Source organism: Phodopus roborovskii, unplaced genomic scaffold (assembly GCF_943737965.1).
Source record: "Phodopus roborovskii unplaced genomic scaffold, PHOROB, whole genome shotgun sequence".
Classification (NCBI taxonomy): domain Eukaryota; kingdom Metazoa; phylum Chordata; class Mammalia; order Rodentia; family Cricetidae; genus Phodopus; species Phodopus roborovskii.
This window is the reverse complement of record NW_026126511.1, coordinates 1,847,669-1,869,115: the sequence shown is the minus strand read 5'-3', so window position 1 is coordinate 1,869,115 and position 21,447 is coordinate 1,847,669. Positions and strand designations below refer to the sequence as shown.

The window sequence follows — 21,447 nt, the reverse complement described above, 5'->3', positions numbered from 1 at the left end:
GGTCGTGCATTAGAAGTGAATCTCATGTGGACCTCCCACCACCACCGTGTGTCTGTCTGTTTTGGACACATCACTCTCTTCCTTTCGGCCCTAATGGAGTTCATGAGAGGCTCATGGGGGGCGGGCTGTATTGGAAACATTTTCTCAGCTTTTCCGAACCAGCCGCACACTGATCTGCGGCGTGTACAGGTCTCTAGAAGGGCCTTGTCTGCCTGTAGGAGGACAAATGTCTGTTGTGTGGCTCTTCTGTCCTCGGAACACTCCCCCCTCTTCTCTGCACCGTTGCCATAGTAACCAAAACAGCTTTTCAAACTAGGGAAGGAATCTCTGGTGGGCACTGGGGAACTTAGCAATGCGAGAACATAAGTGGAGCCTCAATTATAGATGCTGGCGAAGATACCTTGCTATTAATAGCTTAAACAAGTGGAAATTAAGAGGTAAGCTTTGCCGCCGCTTGGAGGGTAGGCAGGATGGATGCACTGATGGGCTCTTACTGTCACTTAACACAAGGATGCTGTACTTCCCATGTCCGTTGCCAGACAAGATCAAAACTCAGCCTTCTTTTTTTGCTTTTCTTCAGTGCTCGGAATGGGAATAGAGTGTTGAACATGCTAGGCAAATGCCCACCCTTTTATTATTATTATTGTTATTATTTAATGTGTAGTGTATTGTGAGTGCACGCGTGTGCACAAGCATGTGGACTAAAAGACAACCTTGGATGTTGTTCTCAGGAATGCTGTGCATCTCCCTGGACACGGAATCTAGGCCAGGAGCTCATCAAGTAGGCTATGCTGGCTGGGCAGTGATTCCCAGGGGCCCTTTGGTCTCTGCTTCCCCGGTATCGGAATGACAAGTGTGTACCTCCATGCTTGGCACTTTGACGTGGGCTCTGGGAGTTGTGAGTAGGAGACAAGCATTCTACAGGCTATCTTCCCATGCCCCCTCCACCCTATTTTTATTTATTTTTGAGACATTGCCTTGTTAATGTGGCTCTGGTTTGCCTGTGATTTGCTCTGTAGCATAGGCTGGCCTTGCCTCCCAGGAGCTGGGATTATAGGTGTGTGCCTTTACACATGGCTCGTTTTGTGGAGCAGAAGCGCTTGTGTGAGGACAGCTTCCACACTCTGGGAGGTTCTAGAATCCTAGCCAGCACACTTAGCTGCACATTAGAAGCATGAAGCCTGCAGCCTCAGGCTTCACTGCACCAATAATATCGTATCGTCGTCGCCCAGAACTCCTGCTTATCTACAGCTCTGGGAACTCAAGGGGGAAGGCAGGTCCTTGACTTTGCCTCCAAAAGGAGTTCCAGAATGAGCCAGTGTGAACCGGAGTTCCTCAAAAGGAGATTTAGTTGGATAGGTTTGGTGTGTGTGTGTGTGTGTGTGTGTGTGTGTGTGTGTGTGTGTAGTGAGATAGTCCTCCTGTAGCACTGACCACGCCCATTGGGGGGTGGAGCGATGGGCAGAGGTGACCTGAGGAAGGAGGTCCGAGTCACGCCAGAAAGTATATGTAAATAGTTATATTGTTTAAGTATTTGTTCCTGCTTTACTCAGGAAAGTTTTAATCAGTCTTTTTAGCTAAGTTCCCGAGTATTACAGATTATCTTCACTCACATTTCCTGTACCTATGAGATTAGTCAGATATAGATGCTTAATCTTCAATCACTTCATAGACATGCAGAACATGGCATTTAAATGTTTTAATATTAGTACTCCATTGACATGAGACACTGTTGCTCCTGACAGCACCGTGCACTTTCCCGAAAATATGTTGGACACTGTTGTTGCTCCTGCTGGAGCTCAATCTCGCCTCAGCTAATGGCCTGTTGGGCATAGAATTGCCCCCACCTTGACCACTGATTTGGACATGTAGTCCTATGTGCTTGCAGGAGACAAATATAAAAGACTGCTTGACCTTGCCAAGTCAGGGTAAGACAGCCATTCTATTTCCCTGCTGTTGTTGTGGTCTGTCAAGTTCTCTTGGCCTTAGCCAAATCTGGGTGTACCAACGTCGCTGTGAGACCTAGGGTGACTGTTCAGGTGGCTTGCTGTTTCTGTCCTTGCTGCACCTTTTGAAAGTTGTCCATCCGCATTTCCTGTCTACTCTAGTATTGTTAATTTCCTTCTCAGGTCTTGATGAGGTTGAAGATTAAACTATCACAACTATTATTCTCTCTTCCTAGTTAGATATATTAGGTACTAGACTTACGTTTTCCAGCTTAGGACAACTCTATTGTAAACTCCATTATGCCCTCACCCTAGGACTAGATATGTAGGTCATTTTGTTCTCGATTTTCCTTTTCTTAGAGCACACTTGTTATTCACTGTTTTGTATATAGTTTTGTATTAAGCCTAAATCTTTTCTTTAGACTAAAAGGGGAATTGTAGTGAGGTAGTCCTTCTGTAGCACTGACCACGCCCATTGGGGGGTGGAGCGATGGGCGGAGGTGACCTGAGGAAGGAGGTCGGAGGGGGCCAGGAAGGCGCTCTCTTTCTGGCGTGACTCGGACAGGAGAGGATCGGGTTGAATTTCCTGGTGTTCATCTGTCTAGGTTGTAAGTTATTTCTCCCTGAATAAACATCTATTCGGCCTATTTGTTTATCCTGATCCTTATTTACCGCAATATGTGTGTGTGTTTGTTGGTCCCCCCAACCCCCCTCCAAGGCAGGGTTTCTCTGTGTAAAAGCGCTGGTTGTCCTGGAACCCACTCTGTATACCAGGTTGGCTTCGCGCTCAGAGATCCACCTGCCTCTGCCTCCTGAGACCAAAGGCGTGTGCCATTGCTGTTCCTGCTGCTGCTGCTGCTGTAGCCGCCACCACCGCCTGTTTTTGAAGACAGAGCCTCACTCACTATGTAGGTCTGGCTGGTCTGGAGCTCTCTATATAGACAAGCTGCTTTGGGACTCACTGAAATCTGCCTGACATCATAAGCTGTTGTGTTGTTACTGCTTTAAGACATGGTCCTGTGTAGCCCAGGTTGGCTGAGAATGTCCTTGAAGTACTGATCCTCATGCTGGGATGACCGGTGTGTAACGACATCCTTGAGTGAATTTGACAAATCTTTAAAAGCTCCCAGATAGGGCCAGGCAGTGTTATATTGGCTCTTAGGTTGAGAAGCGCCCCCCCCCACACACACACACTAAGGGACCTAGATACAGAAATAGGCAGCTAGGCGAGGGGTCGGAAGAAAACAGAAGGTGGGTCAGGCCAGGAGGGGCCTCCCTGGGAAATGTCACCTCCAAAACGGGTGGCTCAGTGGAGAGAACTCACCATAAGGCTGCCACATTCTTTTTCAACGGGCGCTTTGCATATTGTTTGAATACATTTGCATGTTGCTTGTGCTGAGGCCCCTGGAGATCTCAGAGTCCACAATGGAACTGGAGACTCGGATTCCTCCTACATTTTTCCTTATATTTCAAACATGCCCTGCCCTCAGTCCTCACTAAATTCCAGGCGTGAGCCTTTCTGGCCTCCCTTCACAGGCCATGCTGTTGGATATCCGTCTCTGGACCTTCTGGGTAGGCCCCGTTGCCTTGGGAACACATCTTCACCAGGCTTAGTGCCCTGTTGCCTGGGGCCTTTCCATGAGGCAGTGACCTATCTAGTCAAGGTGTCTGGTAAGGCTGGGCATTGGGGGGGTGCCCGATTTTTGTCCCAGCACTTGGGAGGCAGAGGCAGGCGGATCTCCGTGAGTTCAAAGCCAGCCTGGACTACAGAGCGAGTTCCAGGACAGGCTCCAAATAATACAGAGGAACTGTCTCGAAAAGCCCTGATCTTCTGGAACCCATTGAAGGCCCACTTCTCAGTCATGTGTTAGCTGTGCATATGTTTGCAACGAACTGCACATTACATTGCCTGATAGACTCAGGGTTAGACCAAAACAGAGTCTGTGTGTTTGAGCAATGCCGGGAACAAAGAGGTTGATGCAGCAAGTCTGGTCCCAGGTGAAGCAGGAAGCTCTTGAGTGCCAAGCCCGCTTGGGTTCTAGAACGAGGCTCTGTCAAGGAAAAACAAAACATCGAAACATCTTCATTTAGTGGAGTTGCCATCAGGACGTTTCCAGAGCTGTTTTTTTTTTTTTTTTTGTTTTTCTTTTTAACTGAGTTGCTTTTTTTTTTTTTTTTTTCCTTGTACAGGGCCACATTTCCTCATTTCTTTGTATGGTTTCTAAATTTTGATGTTGAAAACTGAGTGTATAAATCTAAACATGTAGTGAGTGTGTAACTCAGATTTCCCCACGGTTTGCCCAGTTTGAGACCAGCCTGAGCTCATAGTGATGAGAGCCAAGGTTATATAACAAGACCCATCTCAAAAAGCCAAAAAAGTAGGTGGGGTTTGGTGGCATCTGGCTGTAATCCCTTTGAGAGGCAGAGGCAGGTGGATCTTTGTGAGTTCAAGGCCAGCCTGGTCTATGGAGTGAGTTTTACGACAGCCAGGGCTGCACAGTAGGACCTGGTCATGAGAGCAAGCGAAAAGCGGAAAATGGAGGGAGAGAAATGGCCTGAGTGTGCTGCTCTCTCAGAGTTCTGAATTCAGTCCCTAGCGTCAACTCTGGTGGCTCACCTGCAACGTCAACTCCAAGGGACCCCAAAGACCTCTTCTGGGCTCCGAAGCACCTGTATTACTTATGCGTTCGTGTGTTACCTGCTACCGACACCACATACACATAACTTTAAAAATTTACGTATCTTTAAATAGTCAAAGTGAGTGAATGGATAAGAGAAGAGTTCATCCCCAAATTTTGTTTTTAAAAGTTATTTAACTTTATGCGCATTGCTGTCAGATCCCCTGGAACTGGAGTTATAGAAAGTTGCAAGCTACTCGCTATATGGGTGCTGGGAATTGAACCCAGGTCCTCTGGAAGAGCAGACAGTGCTCTTCACCACTGAGCCATCTCTCCAGTCCCTGTCCACAGGTTTATAAGTGCAGAATTCCATTTCGGACTAACCCTATTTACTTCTCTTGCAGGAAGGCATCCCTCGGGGCCAATATCTGCAGGCCTGCGTATAGCTCCTTGTCCAATCACAAGTATGTTCCTCGGAGGGCGGTGCTCTATGTGCCTGGGAATGATGAAAAGAAAATACGGAAGATTCCATCCCTAAAAGTAGACTGTGCTGTGCTGGACTGTGAGGATGGTGTGGCTGAAAATAAGAAGGTAAGGGCCTGGTTTTTTGATGGAGGGAAGCTGGGCTGGAAATTCACTGCTCTTAAACTAGCATTGTTCGCTGTTGGCAGAGTGTTATCCTTGGTCTTTGTCGATGGTTAGTGGTTTTAGATTCACCGCTTTATACCAGTTCCAACTGTCTCTGAGAGAAGAGACACGTTCTGTTAAAATAACATCTTAAAGCCATAGCATCCAAATATCCGTGATCAGTGGGTGTACATATAAATAGAGAGGTAACCAGATTTGCTCTGCTTGTCCTACGTAAATGAGTTAGATGGTTCTAGAATCTCGGTAAAAGAGTCCCAAGCCAACTGAAATACAACGAAGGAATTTATTTCTTCTGTATAGCCCTGACTGTTCTAGAACTTGATCTGTACTCTCCTCTGCCTCCTGAGTTCTGGTTCAAAGGTATGCGCCACCACTGCTTGGTTTAGGAATTTATTTCTTCTTAAAACCACCAGGTATATTGAATATTTGCCTTAGGTTCTCTGGGACAGATGGCCAAGAACAGATGAGGTACTTTTCCATGGACGAGTCAGTATTTCTCCTTCTTATAGGAGAAGTACACAGGACTCACAGCTTCTTGCGGCTTCTATCCCGGCGCCTGAATAGTGTGTGAACAGGTCGATGGGGATTGTTCCTGGTCCCTCCTCATTAAAACAAAACTGTTCTTAATTTAAAACTTATAAGTTTTAAACTGTATCTCCCAAGCTGACCTCAACTTTACAATCCTTCTGCATCAACCACCCAGGTTTTGGGATGATAGAATTCACCACCAGGCCAGGCACAGAAGTTTCTTGCCTGGTAGTTGAATGGTAGATACTTTGGGTTTATCTATTTTTATTTTGCATATGTGTTTTGTTTGCATGTATGTCTGCGCCAGAAGAAGGCATGAGACCCTTTGGAACTGGAGTTATTAGCCACCGTGAAGGTGCTGGGAACTGAACCCTTGACCTCTGGGAGTGAAGTCAGTCCTCTTAACTACTGAGCCATCTCTCCAGCCCCTGTTCTGCTTACCTTTCTATTTATTTATTTTGAGGCACTCTATAGATCAGGCTGACCTCAGAGATCCCCCTGTCTCTGCCTCCCAAAATCCTGGGATTGAAGGTATTCGCCACCACAGCCCGTTTATTTTCAAGATTTTAAGTAATGAACAAGCATTTGTTTGATAATTAGGTGAAATATGCAAATCTGTATAATAATAATAATTTATGTATGCGTGCAAATGCTTTGGTTAAAAACATGCTTTCCCCAACCTTTGTTTACCCATTGAGTCCCTAGGCCATCTGGATCCCTGCTGTCTGGGTAGCTTCTTACTCCCCATGATCTGAAGGAGCCTGTCTGAACTGTACAGCTTTCCAGAATAATTACTTTCCTACTAGCAAACAAATATTTACCTTAATTAAAAAAAAGAGTTAATTTCCCATATCTTCTTAATGATACAACCCAGACTTCCCAAGTATTTGGGAAAAGATTAGAATAGACATGTAGAATCTAAAGCGTCTGCTCAATGTGTTTGGTATATAATTGACACAATTAATTTTCTTTCTCCTAGAGATTAAACTAAATAGACTTTCTTTTTCTTTTTCTTTTTTTTAAAGACTGTAATGTGGTTCCAGCATACCCCTCCCAAAACTCTGTGCTCTGAGATTAGATACCAGGTTGTAATTCCAGTTTCCTATAACCTCAGGCAATTCACCTTACCTTGCCTCAATTTCTTATCTATACTGTGGGGATGACAATATCTCCTTTTGTCAATGCTGGGGATTATTATGGGAGAAAAGTTGATAAAGTGCCTGCAAGTAGCTTGATTTCCTATAGCAAACGGGTCAGATAAAGCCCCTAGCAATTGCAGTCAGAGGGGAGTTTATTTTAGCATAGGAGCACAGTAAGCCCCTGAGAGCCTGGATATGAAGTTCTGATTATGCTTCTTCTTGAGGCTGTCCTCTGAGACCCCCTCCCCCAGTCTTTTCTGTCCCTTCTTACATCTGCCTGTGTATCTGTGTATTCAGCCATTCGCTATCCAGATATCAGCAGCTGAGCTACTAGTTAGAAGCCTCAGGAGATGAGCAAGCTACAGTGGCCGACTTCTTTTGGTGTGTGTGTGTGTGTGTGTGTTGGGGGCAGGTGTTTGAGATGGGATCTCACTATGTAGCCCTGGGTGTCCTAGAACTTATTATGTAGACCAGGCTGGCCTGGAACTCACAGAGATTCACCTGCTTCTGCCTCCAAGTGCTGGGATTAAAGGTGTGAGAGCCATTATGCCCGGCTTCATGCAAATGCTTATGTGTGTAGACACCAGAGATCAACCTTGATCCTGGAAGTCCTTTCTTAGGAAAGCTTCACCTTATTTGTTTGTTTGTTTGTTTGTTTATTGAGACAGTTTAAAGTCCCAGGGATCTGTCTATCTCTGTCTCCTCAGAGCTGAGATTACAAACCTGCCACCACACTTATTTTTCACAAGAGTACAGGTGAGAAAGGGTTTTGCAGCTGAAGAGTATCTTGATAATTGGGGGACCAAGAAACATTGGGGGGGGGGAATCACAGCACGCAACAGACCTCACGAAACCTCTGAACAGGGTAGAGACAGCTACAGACCTGGTGCCTGGTGGTGATGGTGGCTGTGTAGGGAGTATGGAGCATGGGCATAGGGAAAATACAGTTTGGGTAGAAGATGGAAAAGAGTGGTATTGGCCTTTAGCCATGATGGGGCAGTTGGCACTGAGTCATTGTAGGTGGGTGGGGAATGAGGAGTATGTGGTTCTGGAATGTGGGTGGCATAGCGTGCTAAATAAGAACCTGGAAGACAGATAGGCTGATGGATGTTTATTCGGGGAGAAATCACTTACACCAGAAACAGATGACCGCCGCAGGTTCCTTTCCAAGGATGCCTCCAGATGCTGTCTGTCTCTGACCAGGAAGCAAGAGAGTGAGCTGGGGTCTGGGACCCCAGACCTAGTCCCCCTAGGTCACGTGGCACCTGTCCCCACGCCCTAATGGGTGTGGTCAGTGCAATAGGTGCGGGAAGGGTGGATAGCTCACTACAGGGTGGTTACCTCAGTACAGGTTCTTCATTAGGATACTCAATTCTCTTATTACAGCTGAATATTGCACTAATTACTAAACACACTATTCTACATGCTGTGTTGATAAGAGCCAACTAGAGTTCCCTTTAAAAACCCACAGAAATCTAAGGCAATGGTGGCCTTTAATCCCAGCACTTGGGAGGCAGAGGCAGGTGGATCTCTGAGTTTGAGGCCAGCCTGGTCTACTGAGTTAGTTCCAGGATGGCCAGGGCTACACACACAGAGACCCTGTCTCAAAACAAAACAAAACAAAAAAATCCACAGAAAGTCTTTGTAAGCTAGCACAATAATTGTAAAAAGTGGATCTGGATAGTATTTGTTTGGCGGTTAAAATTATTCCTAGATATGATGGTTAGATCCATCAACTGGACAGGATCTAGAACCAGCTGGAAATGGCATCTGGGTGTGACTGTGGAGGGTCATCCTGAGTGAGTGTGGAAGACTCACTGCCCTGTGGGTGTATGAGGAGAAAATGAATCAGAATCTCCTGCATCATCCACTGCACCTGTGGCTGCGGTGACCGCCCATTTTAGATCCTGCTACCTTGAGCTTCCTTCCTTAATTGCTTGTCAGCCTATTTTATCACAGACACAGTTAAAAAAAAAAAAAAAAATACAAAAGAGGATTTAGCCCCATCTCAGGCAGTCTGCTCCATTGTTATTGTCTCAGGGCTTTTTTGGATTTCGGTTTCATCATCTGACGTTCCAATCATCTAAGCGTTTGACAAGTGTTGCCATATGAAAACCTAACAAGTTTGCTGTGTAACTGTTAAAGAGGTTAGAGCCAAGTACATCACAAGCCACCATCGAGAACCTTCTGTTTGAGTTTATTTAACCAACATTTAAACGGTGCTGACAAAAATACCAGACACTGTCAATTACATGGCAGCTCAAAGAGGCACTTTTGCAAATAAGGAAACCGAGGCATTCTGAGGTTCATGCCCATGATTTATCCTGGGGATATGGTTATTCGGTCATCTGAATCCAAAAATCCAATCTCTCCATGAAACTGTTAGATTTTTGTCAAATCCCTTATCAGAATGAAGGTACATTCCTGATAGAACCAGCTAAACATACACTACTGTGTCCTCGTCCATCACCCGAAAACCGAAGTGTCAGGTAGATAATACCTGGATTTTGTTTTGTTTATTTAACAGTGCTGGGATCAAATCTAGGACTTCATGCAAGCAGGGCAAGCAAGTATTCTACCATCTCTCTCTCTCTCTCTCTCTCTCTCTCTCAAGGCAAGCAACCAAAGTTTTGTTTAGCAAGATAGAGTAACAGCTTCCTGCTGCAGGGTGGGATGGTCCCAGAAATGGGTTACCAGATACTTGTTTTAAGTTCTCTTGTTTTGAGATGGAGTATCACTATGTAGCCTCAATGGCTTGGAACTCTGTGGAGACCAGGCTGGGCTCCAACGCACAGAGGTACACATGTGTCAGACTGTGTCCACTGCGCCTGCATCTGAAGTTATTTCCTAGTCATTTTTCTAATCTGTGTATTATTCTTCTTGGTGGAGAGGATAGCGTTTATTTCTAGATAGAATTTCATGTAGCTCAGGCTAGCCCAGAACTCCCCACATAGCCTATCTGGCCACGACCTTAAACTCCTGAGGCCAGTGCTTCTAACCCTGCAGGCATGTCCCTCCACGTGCAGCTGAGCCCCTATTTGTGAGCTTATCTCTACGTTACACTCTATATTAAAGCTTCAGTTCTGATTATCTGGCTGTAGTTTTGCCAAGCTGAGCTATGGCATCATTCATCCTCTTTAGAATTATTAAATATAGGCATGTATCATTTTGTATCTTAATTTTATTTATTTATTTATTTATTTATTTATTTATTTATTTATTTTGCTAATTGACTGACTATTTCACTTGCCTGGCTCTCTGTGGAGTGCACTTACCATGAAAACAAAAGGAGTTTCCACAGGCAAGCGTTTGAGTGTGTAATATCTTCCAGCTGGCCCTAATCCTGCCCTGCTAATTCAGTCTGTGCTTAAGTAGCTCCTTCATGTCAAGAATGGTACTACCAGTTCAAACACACTCACCTTCTCAAGTGTGAATGATGGGAAGGCTCTTGCCATTGCTCAGTCTTCGCCTCTGGTTGCATTAGGAAGCACACGGATGTCTAAGACCCTGCTTGACAGGCAATGTACCAGTGCACAGAACTCTGGGGAGTCGTCATGACCCTGCGTAAGGCTGAGAAGACGTGAGTGGAGGACTAGAGTCATGATGCCGGGGCTGCCGTTCATTAAGTAGTGATTTAAACAGTTATTTAAAGTTATTTGGTATTTACATTTAATTCTTTAAAGCAGGTGCTATGACAGACAAGAGATGTCATTTGTGGGATTCCTGTCTTGGAGGAGCCATTGGCTGACAGTGTGAGATAGTCAAAGATTAAATAGTTGCGTTTCAAAATTCTCATGGGAGCAAGGTCTTCTTATTTTCATTTGATTTTAAGTGGGCTTTTGTTTGTTTATTTGTTGTTTTGTTTCAAAGGAAAATTTTAGAGTTGTTTATCCATGTGTAATAGTGTTTGCCTGAATGTGTGGTGTGCCCTGGGAGGTATGAAGAGGGTGTCAGATCCTCTAGAACTTGAGTTATGGATGATTGTGAGCCACCATGAGTGTCCGGCCGACTATATTTCACTAATATATCCTCAGTTGACCTTGTCCTTGGCTGTGTAGTTTGGGATGGCTTTCTTCCACTTCTCAGCGCAGTAAAAGGCGGGGCACTGCCACACTTTGTTTTGTGATGGCTCCGTGCCTAGGCAAGCGTGTGGGATGGAACTTTAATTCTTGAGCAGTTCTTGGAAGAGAGAGGAAAAGCCGATGGCATTAGGAAAAAGGAAGGAGATTTTGTGTGAAGTTGGTATCGGTAGGGGGTGGTGCAGGTCCTGGGTGAGGCTCCCTCTAATGAGCTTCCTTGTTTTGGGAAACAGGAAGGCAGGCAAGGGGTGAGTGACCATTTTGTGAAAGCCAAGTGGCAGCAGAAGGTGTCTCTCCTGGCTCTAACCGGCAGAGAACCTGTGGCTGCCTGAACTGGCTTATTATAGCTGGTCTGTAATAATTTTCTCTGCTGATGTGGTAAGCCAGATCAAGAAAATACAAATACGTGCTGCTCGTTGGTAATGGCACACACTTTTAATCCCAGCACTCTGGAGGCCAGCTGAGGCAGGTGGATCTCTCTGAGTCTGAAACCAACCTGGTCTACAAAGTGAGCTCCAGGATGGTCAGTGCTGCACAAAGAAACCCTGTCTCACAAAAACCAAATGAATAAATAAAAATAAATGATAGGGGATCCCTTTTGTATGCTGTGAATATATGTTTCACTTACTGGTTGTGAGTAAAGCTGTTTTGTCCAATGGACAGGCAGGATTTAGCCAGGTGGGAAATCCAAACAGGGGCAGAAAAAAGGTATTAGGAAGAGTCAAGGGGATACTATGTAGCTGCCAAGGAAGCAAGCCCCTCTTCCTCCCTCTGGACATGACATTACGGGTAAGCCAAAACCAAGTGGAGATATACGGATTAATAGAAATGGGTTAACAGTTAAGAGAGAGCTAGTCAATAAGAAGCCTGAGCCATTGAGCCTAACAGGTTATAATTAATATAAGCCTCTTTGTGTTTATTTGGGACTAACTGGCTACAGGACCTGTCAGGACAGAAACTTCCATCTACAAATAAGTGAAAGAAAAGGAATACATTCACTTTTTGACAAATACAAATATGCTTTTCTGATTCATATTTTATTTCTGTTTTTCTTTTGTAATCCTGGGGATGAACCTAGGGACTCCTTATGCTAGGCAAGTGCTTTACCATTGAGCTACAGCTACGAGTCCAGCCAACACATACTTCATTTTTTTGAGGCAGGGTCTCACTATGTAGCTTTGGCTGTCTTAAAACACTCACAGTGTAGATCAGGCTCGCCTTGAACTTGCAGAGGCCTACCCACCTCTGCCTCCCAAGCGCTGGGATGAAAGGCATGTCCCACACTACCCTTGGCACACATACCATTTTAAACCAGTTAATTCTTGGGTTGGACAGAGGCTCAGTGGATGGCTCAGGGGTTAAGAACACTTGTCGCTCTCGCAGAGGATCTGGTGTAAGGAGTACGGTTTTCCGCCTGCCGCCTGGTCTAGTCCTGCTGCTGCGCCGCCAGCCCCAAATAATACACAGAGACTCTGTATTTGATACAATGCTGTTGGCCCGGTTACTTGTTTCTTATCGGCTAGCTCTGCCTTAATTATTAACCCATTTCTGCTGATCTATGTATTTCTCTTACCGGGGAGCCGGCGGCATACTGCTTTCTTCAGACTCTCCATCTTGACTCCTCCTTTCTACTTCCTATTTCCTCCTTGTCTCCTAGTCCCTCCTATCTTCCTTTCCTATTGGCCAACAGTGCTTTATTATTAACCAGTATAAGAAACATATACAGAATGACATCTCCCATCAATCTGGTTTCAGTTCCCAGCACCCACAGGGTGGCTCACAGCTGCCTGTAACTCCAGTTTCAGTGAACAGGCTCCCGTATGCACAGGGTATGCACGAACTCACACAGGTTGGCATACGTACACACAAATAAATATTTTAAGTAAAAACAGTTAATTATTGAGTCCCTATGTAATACTTTTCATTGCATATGTATTCAGTTTTACGGGTCCTTCTTCTCTTGTACAGACACACACACACAGACACACACACATACACGGATCTGTTTGGCTAGATTTTGGATTTTTTTGGGTTTTTTTGAGACAGTGCTTCTCTGTATTGCTTTAGGTTTTAGAAACCCCGGGGCATTGTCAGTTTTATTGGCATAAATGAGTGACTAGGTGTATTCTCCCCACAGGGAGAAAGCAGCAAGATGTGTGTCCAATGATTGAACATTCGAAAGGGGCACAGGGAGCCAACTCCTCTGCAATAGGGGTGTGGATTAGGGTGGGAAGGCCCACTCCCAGGTACCTTGCATTTATTGAAAGACTTAAAGAGCTTCGGAATTCTTTTCAATAGCGGTTGGGGTATCTGGGAGTCTTTTCAGAACAGTATGGCAAGCTGAACTGTGCTCAGGAACTCGGCAAGGTCTTTTTGATCCTTAAAGGTTCTGAAGTGAAAAACCTATGCAGGTTTTTATGCAAGCAGTAACATGTTTCCAGTCGCTTATTAATCCTTTCATAATCTTAAAGAACCTGGCCCCTGAGGAAAAATTGTGAACAAACAAAACCAAACAACCCACTCCCCCCCCCCCCGCATTGTTTTGTTCATCAGACCCCGAGTCTTCTTACTGAAAGGCCATCATATTCTGAGATCTCTTAATGAGCTCAACAAAGTCTCTCCACAAAGGGCCGAAGCCCACAAATCGTCAGTAATTCTTCTGCTGCGATTCCAGGGAACCCAATTAAGACTGGTGATGACCCACAATCCAATGCTCCTGACGTAGACAGCCCAGGCCTGGCCGATGAAACACACCTCTGAGTTTCAGCTAAAAATATGGTTGAAAGGGGGCCGGGGACGGGACTCAGTCTGCAAGGTGATTTTGAAAGCAGGCAGACTTGAGTGTCCCTCGTCCCCTTACCCCCACCCGTGTCCCACATTAGGAGGAGATGGGGGTGGAGCAGGTACAGAACGAAGGCAAGCCACAGAATATCAAGATCACAAGCTCCAGTCCTGGGGAGGCAGAGGCAGGAGGGTGCCTGGGGCTCGCTGGCCAGCCTGGTTAGCCAATGAGCTCTAGAGTGAGAACCCATCTTGAAACCTAAGCCGGGAAGAGACTAAGACACCCGATGTCAGCCTGTGACCTCCATACACCCTATATTAATTAAAACCTTCGCTTTTTTATTTTAAACCACAAGACAAGGATAACACGATTCTCACAAAATAGACCCAAGATGTTTGTTTAATTTACTTTCAATTTAATTTAATTAACTTATTCTTATATGTATAGGTCCTTTGTCTTCACGTGTTGTCTGTACATCACTTGTGTTCCCGGTACCCATGCAGGTCAGAAGAGGGTGTTGAATCCTCTAGAACTAGAGTTACAGGTAGCTGTGAGCTGCGGTGTGGGTGCTGGGAATTGAACCTGGATCCTTTCGAAGAGCAGCCAGCACTCCTAACTGCTGAATCGTCTCTCTGGCCCCATGGTTTGACATAATGGAGTGAGGAAGATGGTTCCTTTGGTAAAGAGAAATCAGGAGTATTTTGTCAAGGAAAAGTTCCACATGTGATGCATTCCACACATTTGCTTGCTATTTAGTGTTTTTAACTTTAGAAGTTGGTAGCTCTCAGCCATTCCTGTTCAAAGAAGGCAATTTATTCTTGAACAAGTTATTGGTTTGGGACAAAGAAGATTCCAGAAGGAAAAAGATAAGCCAGAGAGCTGACTTGATAGAAGGGTTTCATTTATTTATTTATTTATTTTGAGACAGGGTTTCTTTGTGTAGCTCTGGCTGTCCTGGAACTTGCTTTGTAGTCCAGGCTGGCCTTGAACTCAAGGAGATCCACCTGTCTCAGCCTCCCAAGTGTTGGGATTAAAGATGTGCACCACTACTCATGGAGTTTCAAGTTTCTCCATCAAGAGTAATTGCTGCCCCCAGACTGATATCTGGGAATCCAGCATGGGACTGACTCAGACCCCCTGAACACAGGTCTCAGTTAGAAGGCCTGAGCAGTCTAAGGGACCTCTGACAGTGGAACCAGGATGTATCCCTGGTGCACAAAAGGACTTTGGGAGCACGTTCCCCATGGAGGGATACTCCCTTAACCTAGAGACAGGAGAGAAGGCCTAGTCCCTACTCCAAATGACTTGACAGATTTAGATGACCCCTCCTGGAAGGCATCACACTACATGTGGAGTGGGGGGGGAATGGGAGAGGAGGGTGGTCAGGGGGTATGGGAGGGTGGGAGAGAGGGAAAGAGGGAGGGAGGGAAGGAAGGAGAGGGAACTGGGATTGATATGTAAAATAAAAATAAAAGAATAAAAGTAATTACTTAGAGTCAAAGCTAGCTTTGAATACTTATAGACCTCTCACTTCTTACTCCTCTTGGTCTAATCCCCTTTGCATTGTGATAGGAGTCTGCAGAAAATGGTGGTGTAGTGTCATGAGCATTAAGGGCTATAAAGAAAAGAATCAGCCCCAGTACGGAAAATCTCTTCCAGTTAGGGCTGAGGTGGATATGAAAGACCCCAACTTGGAGTCAACTTGAGTGGCTTAGAGACCAGTCATGAGTCATCAGCTTTGAGACTCAGGAGGGTACAAACATTACCACATCTCCTGGAGTGACCTGGAGCTGACCGTGGTGCTGACAGCCATCTAAGGGTGGTTCCAGAGAACCAGTGAGTACTTTTGTTTGCTAGCATAGTTTCTAAGTGTTATGCACGGATTGGCTCGCCCTATTCTCCCAGAAGCACTTACCATTCTCCGTGGCAGACAGGCCTAGGAGAATAAAGAGAGGTTAGCAAACTTCTTCAAGGTGACAAGGTTAATGAGTTCCCCCCAGGCAGTCCCCACCCCAGAACACTACATTTGACCAAAACTGCTATTAACAAAACCATGCAGAGCTTTAGAATTTTCACTTACTTACATGTTCTAAAACAGAGAACGGGTGTTCCCCATGTCAAATAGCCAGGGTGGTGGTTGTTGGCTCAACAGAAGGTAAACACTGCTCGGTTAGGGCTGAGGATATGGGTCGGTAACTGTTGGTTTAACATATATGAAACTCTGCATTTGATCCCTAGCATTGCATAAAACCACACAGGATCATACATACTTGTAGTCCCATCACTTGGCCATTGGTAGTTCAGTGTCATCCTTGGACACATTACCCTGGAGAATGAATTGGAGACCAGCTTTGGGCTACATGAGACCCTGTTTTTAAAAAAAATTTAGGCAAGCTACCATCCAACATCCAACAGCTCCATGCATTCAGTCTACTTTCCTTCTAGATTCTTGTAAAATGAATTCTAGTGTGTTCCCACAACTTACCAGAGAGTCTCAGGTAAGTTACAAGCAATAAGAATAAGTAGATTCTATGTCATCAAGTACCAATGTATTTTCATTATTTTTCTTGTATGGGTTAATTCAACATTAGCAGAAGCACTGTCTTAGGAAGATTTTGTCCCATATTTATCATGCATTTTCATGCCCAGTTAGCAGTTTACATGTGTTCAAAATGTATATTTGTTTATGAGTCCGAGTCTTATTGTATGACACCAGAACACTCCCTTCATAGACCAGACTGGCCTTGAACTTTAGCCTCTGCCTCTGAGTGCTGGGATTAAAAGCATGTAACACCAGGCCTGACTCACCTTTATTTCTCACAAATGCATTTATAAAGGCCAAATGAAAGAAAACAGAAGTAATAATTTGACTTGTTCATAGGCCTGAACAGGAACATGTGTGACACAGAATTTTTGTTTTAATGTCAGGTTTAGGATTTTGTGCACACTTTAGATCTGAGATCATGTGTTTGAGGAATGTAGCTCTGCTGACATTAGAATAACCCAACATATAGCCATTCCATGGTAACAGAGCATGCAGTAGCAATTAGATCATATTCTAATAAAAAATCTCCATTTCAGAGTTGAGTTTATTGCCTCATTGTTTGATTTTAACTAAAGCAAGTCTGTGTTACATTATATTACCACATAAAAGATTCCCACATGTCTGCCATCTTAACTCACTTCGTGTGTGTGTGTGTGTGTGTGTGTGTGTGTGTGTGTGTGTGTAAGCCTGTATTTTGAAGCAGCACTCCACAGCTGAGCTCTTGGAGGCCCAGGCCTATTTTGACAGCTCTCCTTAGACCATGCGTCACCAGGAGTGATCACTGCCAACATGTCTCACATGGTTTTGGGGACATGTGTATCATGCCTGTGCAACTTGCAAACACCCATACATTAGTCCAATAATAATTGGTTTTCTGTGCAACTGGAACCCAGTACTATCAAGCTGCCAGCATTTCCTTTTGGCCACCAGTAACTAGGCAGGAAAATTATAGTCTAACTGTCTTCCTGTTTATTGATAAACAAAGTGGCCAGCCCAGCAATGGAGCCTGACTAGCAGCTTGCACTCCCTCTGAAAGGGTAAACAGAGCCCCAGTGTTTTCCATGTTTGACTGCAATTTGCATCTTTAAGAGGCTGGACTGCCCTGAGATTAGCGTTCAACTTCCCAGTTTCTCAGTCCTCTTTTGACACGTTGCAAGTCAGCATCCTTATTTTACCCTCCTTCATCTTTAGTGGGTATTTGCCAGCATTTCCGCCTTTCCATCTGGCTTGTCATGAACATCCCCATAGTCACCTGTCTGAAGGGGGACGGGAGGGAGGGGGAAATATGTCTGTTTCATTGTGACTAAATCTGACATTCCAGTGAGTCCCTTTCATGCCCAATGCATTTTAAAAAGAGACTAAGGGACAAAAGGAAATCTGTTAATCCTTGTCTTTGGCTCCCAGGTCTTCCCGGCTTTCATCTGCACCCACTCACCAGAAACTGCCCTCCTGGTTTGCAAAGTAGAATGTGGCATTTGCCTTCTCCCTGAGTTTGGTGCCATGTTTGTTACGAAATGTATCCTAAGCTAATTAGTTTCTTAAGCTAAATGGTAACAGACCAAATAGCTGACTTCCTCTGTAATTATTTTCAAATGAAAGAAAATGAAGATCATTTTAACTTGAATTTGCATAATGTAGAAGGTCGCATAAATACGGGCAAACATGCATTAATCTGTTAAACAAACTTTCCCCCATAATCTTTACCGCATGTAAACAACATTTGTTCTGCCTTAGAGATATTGCACGATTGGACTCGTGAGACCCAGTTATCCCACTGAACAGTTCCCTGTTATAACTTCAAAAGAAATGTTATATATTTATTGGAGGCTGTAGGGTGTTAAGTGTAGTCAGACATAAATTGTACCTCAGCTATTTCCCTAATGCCAATGGGGATTAAATTAGATTTTATAGAGGTTGTAGAAGTCTATTTGGTAGTTAACACTTGGGATTTTTTAAATCCTGGAAAACATAATCCTATTATAAAACAGGCAGCTGAATTAACATTACCCAGGAAGAAACTCTTCATGGATTAGTAAGTTTTTTTTTTTTTAAATAATAACAAAGAAAATAATCAAATTCTATGGGGCTATTACATGCTTTTCTCAACAGTAAGAACAATGAATTGGAGAAAGGAAGGGGATAAATGGCTGTGCATGCCATTATTCAGAGACCAGTGCTCTTGTGGTGGGGGCGGGCAATGGAGGCTGAGGAATGAACTGTGAATGTGGCCTTATCTGTTCCTGGGGCTGGGCCTTTGGGAATGTGGTCAGGTACACAGATGTGCTTGCACCCTTACCCACGTGGTAGAATTGTCAACCATTCCTTGCTGCTGATTTTCTGGGATGGTCAACTTGAGCAAAACAGTCACTAGGAACCGATGTTGCTGACAGAAATACATATGTTGTGTTTTGGCTTGGTTTCTCTGTGTAACAGCCTTAGCTGTCTTGGAACTAGCTCTGCCTGGCCTTGAACTCACAAAAACCTGCCTGCCTCCGACTTCTGAGTGCTGGGATCAAAGGTGTGCAAAACCACCACCAGGCATCAGAAATACATGTTGCAGGGTCAACAGAATATCCGTTCTCTGTGAAGTTAGTAATGCCTTTTCATTGATGGGCCTCTGTCAAACCGGAGATTCACTCAAGAAAAACAAAACAAAACAGAGCAGTTCTGACAATTTGCAGCCAAATTTGAAGCAAGCTTTAGTTAAATACTGGCCAGGATGATGGACTCTGGCCACCCATCAGGTCCAATCTGGGACAAGCACACATCCTGACATGTTTCTCCCTACATATGCCCACCCACATCCAAGCAAGCACTCCCAGTGCCAACAACCACAGCCCCCAGCATGCCAGGAACTTAACTGTCCTTGGGCATGTGGGGCTCACAGGTTAACTTTGGCTCTTACACCTTCAGAATGAGAATGTTAGCGATATAAAGGAAAGGCCGGAGATATTGGTCTGACTTTTAAACTTGAATACCAAGTTTCCTTTTCTTATTTTAATATTAATCTTGGGGGATGGGGCACGTGCATGTCACGGCATGCTCAAGTCAAGTAGATGAGACCACAGCTCGAAGCAGTGGCTTCTCTCCATCTTCCATGTAGGTCCCAGGGATTAAACTGAGGCTGCCATGCCCAGGTTTTATTTTAAATTCTACTGCATGAAAGGTGGGACTCCTCACCCAAATTTGTGTGCATAAACATGTGATTTAGCATAGATTTGTCCACACAATGTATACACAGATGTCTGACCGTGTATGGGTGGCCCCTTATCTTCAAAGAGGACCTGCCTGAAGTCCTTAAGTGATTGGCTTTCAAATGCTGGCGAGAGGGGTATTATTAGAGCGTACAGAACTTGCCAGTTTGCATTTGCATGGGTATCATCCTAGAAGATAATCATACCGGCATCAATCATTGGCATTATCATTGTGCTAGATAATTGTATGGGCATCAATCACACATGTATCTGAACAAGTGCTTGCATGGGCATCAACATCACCGTAGAGGAAAGTAATTGCATCGGAAGCAGGGAAGGGTGTAGATAATCAAACGGGATCAATCACACAGGTACTGAGGTAGATAATCCTCCGCATAGCCACTTCGTGGTCCAAGGTGGTTAATTAGCAGTCACATCGACGCTGGGTTTCCTGATGCAGGTTTGTAGGTGCTTGCTTACGTGGGAGAAATAGCCAAGGCATGCCACTCACGATACTGGAAACACCCAGCTGGGAGTGTTTGGTTTTAAGGCATTGGCTTTTTTTCTGAAACACCCCTGGAAAGAATATGAGCGGATAGGGAAGTTTGGTCTCTGTCTTAGTTAGGGTTTAATTGCTGAGAAGAGACGTCATGACCATGGCAACTCTTATAAAGAAAAACATTGAGCTGGGGCTGGCTCATAGTCCAGAGGTTTAGTCCATTGTCATCATGGTGGTGTGCAGACAGACATGGTTCTGCATCAGCAGGCAGCAGGTGGAGAGAGGTGGCATTGGGCCTGACTTGAGCATTTGAAATCTCAAAGCCCACCTCCAGTAACACACTTCCTCTACCAAGGCCACACCTCCTAATAGTGCCACTCCCCATGAGCGTATGGGGGCCAATTACATTCAAACCACCACACTCTATTAGCTTTTCTGGTTTGTTTATCATTATCATTATCATTATTATTATTATTATTAGTAGTAGTAGTACAGGCTCTTGTGTATTTCAGTCTAGTGTCAGACTCACTATACAGTAGATAGTTCTGAAGTTTTTATCTTCCCGCCTCCATTTCCAGAGCATACGTGATACTGAGATAGAACAGGGATTTGTAGATGTCAGTCAAGCACTCTACCAACTGAGCTCTATCTCCACAACTCATTTTTGTTTTTTGAGCTAGGATCTTGTTAGATACGTAGCCCTGGCTGGTTTGGAACTCACAGAGATCTGCCTGCTTTTGCCTCCTGGGGGCTGGGATTAAAGGACAGTATTCCCAGCCTTGAGCTTGAACGAATACAAAGCCTTGGGTGGCCTGGATTCTCCTTGTAGATCAGGCTGGCTTTGAACTCATAGAGATCTACCAAATGCTGGGATTATAGGAATTGCCCACCATGCCCAGCATGCCTAAGCTTGGAGCCCAGCGAGTGCCTTGAACCTGGTGCTGGGCTTTGGGAACTCGCAGCTGAACCAGTGAAGCTCTTTTAGGCTTAATCGAGCCAGGGTTATGTTTTGGTCACCTTGTCCAGAAAAAGCCCAGATGGGCAGGGTATTGTCATTAGAGCTTTCCCTGAGAAACTTGATTCAAGAGGTATGTATGGTCCCTGAGCTAGAGAGCTATACCTCAGCGGGTAAGGTGCCTGGCACCAAACCGGACAACCTGATTTCCTTCTCCAGGACCCACGTGGTAGAGGAGAGAACCGGTCCTTATGTGGTTGGAGAAAACTGCCTCTTGCAAGTTATTCTCTGACTTCTACACAAGTACTGCAGCATGCCTATGCCAACACACATGCACTCACCCACAGAAACAAAATATGTTTTTAGAAAAAGAATGTGTGGGAGCAGCTGTTTTGGGGGAAGAAGGGCTAACATAAGGGGAACCACAGGCTTTAGGAGCACTCATCCTGACTCTCGGGTGAGGCCTGGAACCAAGCCTGGGTCTGGTCAGAGCCCCAACTCACCCCACCTGGTA

General features: G+C 44.9%; 1 protein-coding gene across 1 annotated transcript in view; it reads left to right on the top strand.

Moving 5' to 3' along the window:
- The window catches only part of Clybl (citramalyl-CoA lyase), a 197,973-nt gene that overhangs the window by 109,163 nt on the left and 67,363 nt on the right, over nt 1-21,447 (top strand). The window contains exon 2 of the mRNA XM_051195198.1: nt 4,969-5,155. Coding sequence (XP_051051155.1) covers nt 4,969-5,155 — 187 coding nt within the window. The remainder of the gene's footprint in view (nt 1-4,968; nt 5,156-21,447) is intronic.